The sequence below is a fragment of the Nansenia antarctica genome, assembly GCF_963989245.1.
Source record: "Nansenia antarctica genome assembly, chromosome: 12".
Lineage (NCBI taxonomy): Eukaryota > Metazoa > Chordata > Actinopteri > Argentiniformes > Microstomatidae > Nansenia > Nansenia antarctica.
The window spans coordinates 14,850,440-14,854,602 of record NC_137682.1 but is presented as its reverse complement, the minus strand read 5'-3'; the positions used below and the strand labels follow the sequence as shown (position 1 = coordinate 14,854,602).

The window sequence follows — 4,163 nt, the reverse complement described above, 5'->3', positions numbered from 1 at the left end:
AGGGTTAGGGTTATGTGAGTACTGGGCCTGGGTGTTGTGTTATCATATCTTTCATCTGTTGGAATGCTCTGTCGTGATTGGCATCCCATGCAATTCACTGTCCTGTTTTAGAAGAAGTTGAAGTGGTGCATTTACAGTGGGGAAAATAAGTATTTCACCCCCTGCTGATTTTGTGAGTTTACAACCTTACAAAGAAATGAACAGTCTATAATTTTAATGGTAGGTTCATTTTAACAGTGAGAGACAGAATATTTGTTAAAAATCCCAGAAAATCATATTATATGAATTTTGAAAAAATATTTGTGTTTTATTGAGTAAAATAAGTATTTCACCCCCTAACAAAACATGACTCAGTACTTGGTGGAGAAACCCTTGTTGGCAAGCACAGCGGTCAGACATTTCTTGTAGTTGGTCACCAAGTTTGCACAGATCCCAGGAGGGATTTTGGCCCACTCCTCTTTGTAGATCCTCTCCAAATCCTTAAGGTTTGGAGGTTGTTGATTGGCAACTCGAAGCTTCAGCTCCCTCCACTATCTCCCATTCTCTATGGGATTATGGTCCGGAGACTGACTAGGCCACTCCATGACCTTAATGTGCTTTTTCTTGAGCCACTCCTTTGTTGCCGTAGCCGTATGTTTTGTGTCATTGTCATGCTAGAACACCATCCACAACCCATTTTCAGTGTCCTGGCTGAGGGAAGGAGGTTCTCACCCAAGATTTCACAGTGCATGGCCCCGTTCATCCTCCCCTCGATGCGGTGAAGTCGTCCTGTCCTCTTAGCAGAGAAACAGCCTCAAAGCATAATGTTTCCACCGCATACATTACCTGGAGATTCAATAAGGTAGTTGTATATGTCAGGATATGGGTTAGGGTTATATGACACCTCTGGCCATATGCAGGGCCAAATGCCCATTTAAATAATTTTGCCTCTATGAAAATATGTCTCAGCCTACTGTCTATTTTTGTCTTGAAACCATTGTTGTCCATATTTTTACTGTTGAATGTGTGGGTGGTGATGAGGCAGTAGCCTACTGGTGGCTTAATGTGGTGGTGGTGGTGGCGCCCCTAAAATTTGGGGGGAGGGGGGGGCATCAAATCATACTCTCGCCTAGGGCACCTAAATGCCTAGGACCGGCCCTGGCCACATGGATGGAGGCAGACTGAAAGGACACACATCATCAACCCCTATTTCATGAATTGCTTCTATATAACGACGTCGATCATTGATCGGCAACGACACTATATAATTGTTTGCATGACTGGCCATCAGATTTGGGCTCCTAATAGCTTAAAAGGAATACTGTTTTCTTATTTTATCGTATTAAAGTAGCAAAGACCACATTTGCATTGACCGCCAGTCAAACTTCTAAAGCCTGTGATACACGTTGCCCGTCTATCATAGGCTTAACACTTCTACCACCCAAAAGGGGCGTGATCGTTCTGATGACAGGGAGATGACGTTTGACTGACATGTTGGAACAGCCAATGGGCATGCACATTTGGTTCGGTCAAGCGGCATAGTTCCGGGTTATTGTGACGTTTCTGACCCTTCCTTCTCGCTCAGTACCCGGATGTAAGTGTATAAATACAGACGACGGCCATTTTCTGACCTTTTCTTGTGCAGCTGAGGTGACTTAAGTTCCTGGCTCACCGCTGTTCGCATTGAATTCTTCGAATAAGTCGGTCAGGAATATTCCGAAATGGTAAGAGCAGCTATCTATTCTTTACCACTGATTGTTTATTTACCACAATCGTTGGTCTGCGAAGTTACCCCGGGCATGAGCACACGGGTATTACGACGGTATTCTAAACACGTGTAGCGCGTTGTCGCTTAGCTAGGAAGCTAACCAACCTAGCTAGGTACCTAGTTGTCTTATTACAAACCAGTCATTACGTTGACCATGCACATTCTATCCACATCTAAACTGCTAGCTAGCGATATGATAGTTATGAGGTAACTCAAGTAGACTAACACGTGTTCAACTGAACACTAACAGTTAGCTTTAAGCTTATTACCCAGCTAGTTACATATCGTAGGCTACTAGTTTCATGCACAGCCGCCTGATGACTTTAGTTAGTAGAATAATGTATTTATATCGTTATAGACTAATAGAATAAAGTATTTATATCGTTAGACTAATAGAATAATGTATTTTGTATTTTGTAATAATGTATATAGGCGATGGCTAAATTGCTCGGCAGTTAAACCAGAGAGGATGTTACAGAGCTCACTCCCGCGAAAATACATATTTTGAGCATGCCATCAAAATAAAGTGCTAGGCTTCCTTCTGGCTGAAGTTGAAATCATGTCATCTCCCATGGGGATGTTTTAATGGCCAATAGAAGCTTTGATGGAACAGTTTTATGCATGTGTTGTCCTGGTTTGGCAATGAGGATGAAGAACTATGTATGATTTAAGCTGATTACTCTATACGCTATTCTGAGCCATACCTATTGTGTTCCATATGGATGTGTTTTCGGCTTGAAATAGAATATGTTATATGGTCAGCTGTGCTAAGGAGTAGGGGGCAAATGCATTGGTCTCCAAAATTGTCTTTCGAAAATTATTTCACCTTAAAGGAACATTCTGACTTATGTACCAGGGCTGTAAATACAACATTTTTACAGTAATGTCAGACATGGGTAAAAGGTCTCTTACCTGGTTCACTTGCTACACGCCGCACACACATTGCTGTCTGGTTGTTCAATCAAAAATACCGCAAAAACGCAGAATTCAGTGAGGAACATCGTAATGCCTTCTCTTTAGTTAACATTCTGGTTAGCCATCAAATAGTTGGACACTGGATATTCTAAAATGACTTGCATTGATTAGATGGGTGTTTGCGGACCCAAACACCTTCAGCCGCTTATGGTCACCCAAAACGTTTAGTGGAGCAATTAAAAACAAACGTTGGATGTAAAAAGCTTTTCATTGGATTTAACAGTGAAAACTTAAAGAATTTAAATGTAATTCAACTGACCTGTCTGTATAATTCTTCTGTTGGCTCCAATAGGCTTTCAAGGACACCGGTAAAGCACCTGTTGAGGCAGAGGTTGCCATCCACCGCATCCGCATCACCCTCACCAGCCGTAATGTCAAGTCTCTGGAGAAGGGTAATTTCATTTTACTACAGTAGATGAGGAAAACATGATTTAACTGTTGACCTGGTTTGGCAATGAGGATAGAAACTATTATGACTTATGCTGATAACACATACGCTATTCTGAGCCATGTTCATAGATTTATGGCTCGTCGATGCAACAGCTAGGAGATGCCCACCCTTGACGCATGGCTTTTTGTATTTGCAGTGTGTGCTGATCTGATCCGTGGCGCCAAGGAGAAGAACCTGAAAGTGAAGGGACCAGTCCGTATGCCAACCAAGGTACCAGATCTAATCTAACCAAATAGATCTTAAGCATGCCATCAAAATAAAGTGCTAGGCGTCCTTCCGGCTGAAGTTGAAATCATGTCATCTCCCATGGGGATGTTTTAATGGCAAATAGAAGCTTTGATGCAACAGTGTAATGTATGTGTTGTCCTGGTTTGGCAATGAGGATGAAAAAACTATGTATGATTTAAGCTGATTACTCCATACGCTATTCTGAGCCATACCTATTGTGTTCCATATGGATGTGTTTTCGGCTTGAGTGCCTTTCAACAAAGATGTCTCTCTGCTTAATCTGTTAGGTTGTGTCCTTCAACATGCTCTATTGTGTACTAGTGCTACAAAGGAGTGCTGTTGGTCATCCCTGTGGTTGCTGGACTAAACATGAACAGTTTATGTGCAGAATTGTGCCTTTGGGCAGTAATTACCATAGTTCATAAAGAAGCGGAAGTAAAATCTTGTCTAAAAGAATAAAAATTAAGATTGGTTTAAGATCCAAATCTGAGTGTCTATGGTAGTAAGCGGTTGTCTCATTCCCCTGCCTCTTCTGCTTCTAGACCCTGCGCATCACCACCAGGAAGACCCCCTGTGGAGAGGGTTCCAAGACCTGGGATCGCTTCCAGATGCGGATCCACAAGCGCCTGATCGACCTGCACAGCCCATCAGAAATTGTCAAGCAGATCACCTCCATCAGCATTGAGCCTGGTGTAGAAGTTGAGGTCACCATCGCAGACGCATAAGCGGTCCGCAGATGCAATAAAAGAGATGAAAATGGAA

At 42.5% G+C, this 4,163-nt stretch overlaps 1 protein-coding gene across 1 annotated transcript; it reads left to right on the top strand.

The window, feature by feature from the left end:
* The first annotated feature begins 1,572 nt into the window (after positions 1-1,572).
* rps20 (ribosomal protein S20) lies at positions 1,573-4,163 on the top strand. Its single transcript, XM_080542906.1, has 4 exons — positions 1,573-1,703; positions 3,015-3,114; positions 3,310-3,383; positions 3,944-4,163. The coding sequence occupies exons 1-4, from the start codon at positions 1,701-1,703 to the stop codon at positions 4,124-4,126; spliced, it is 360 nt and encodes a 119-aa protein (XP_080399032.1). The 5' UTR covers positions 1,573-1,700; the 3' UTR covers positions 4,127-4,163.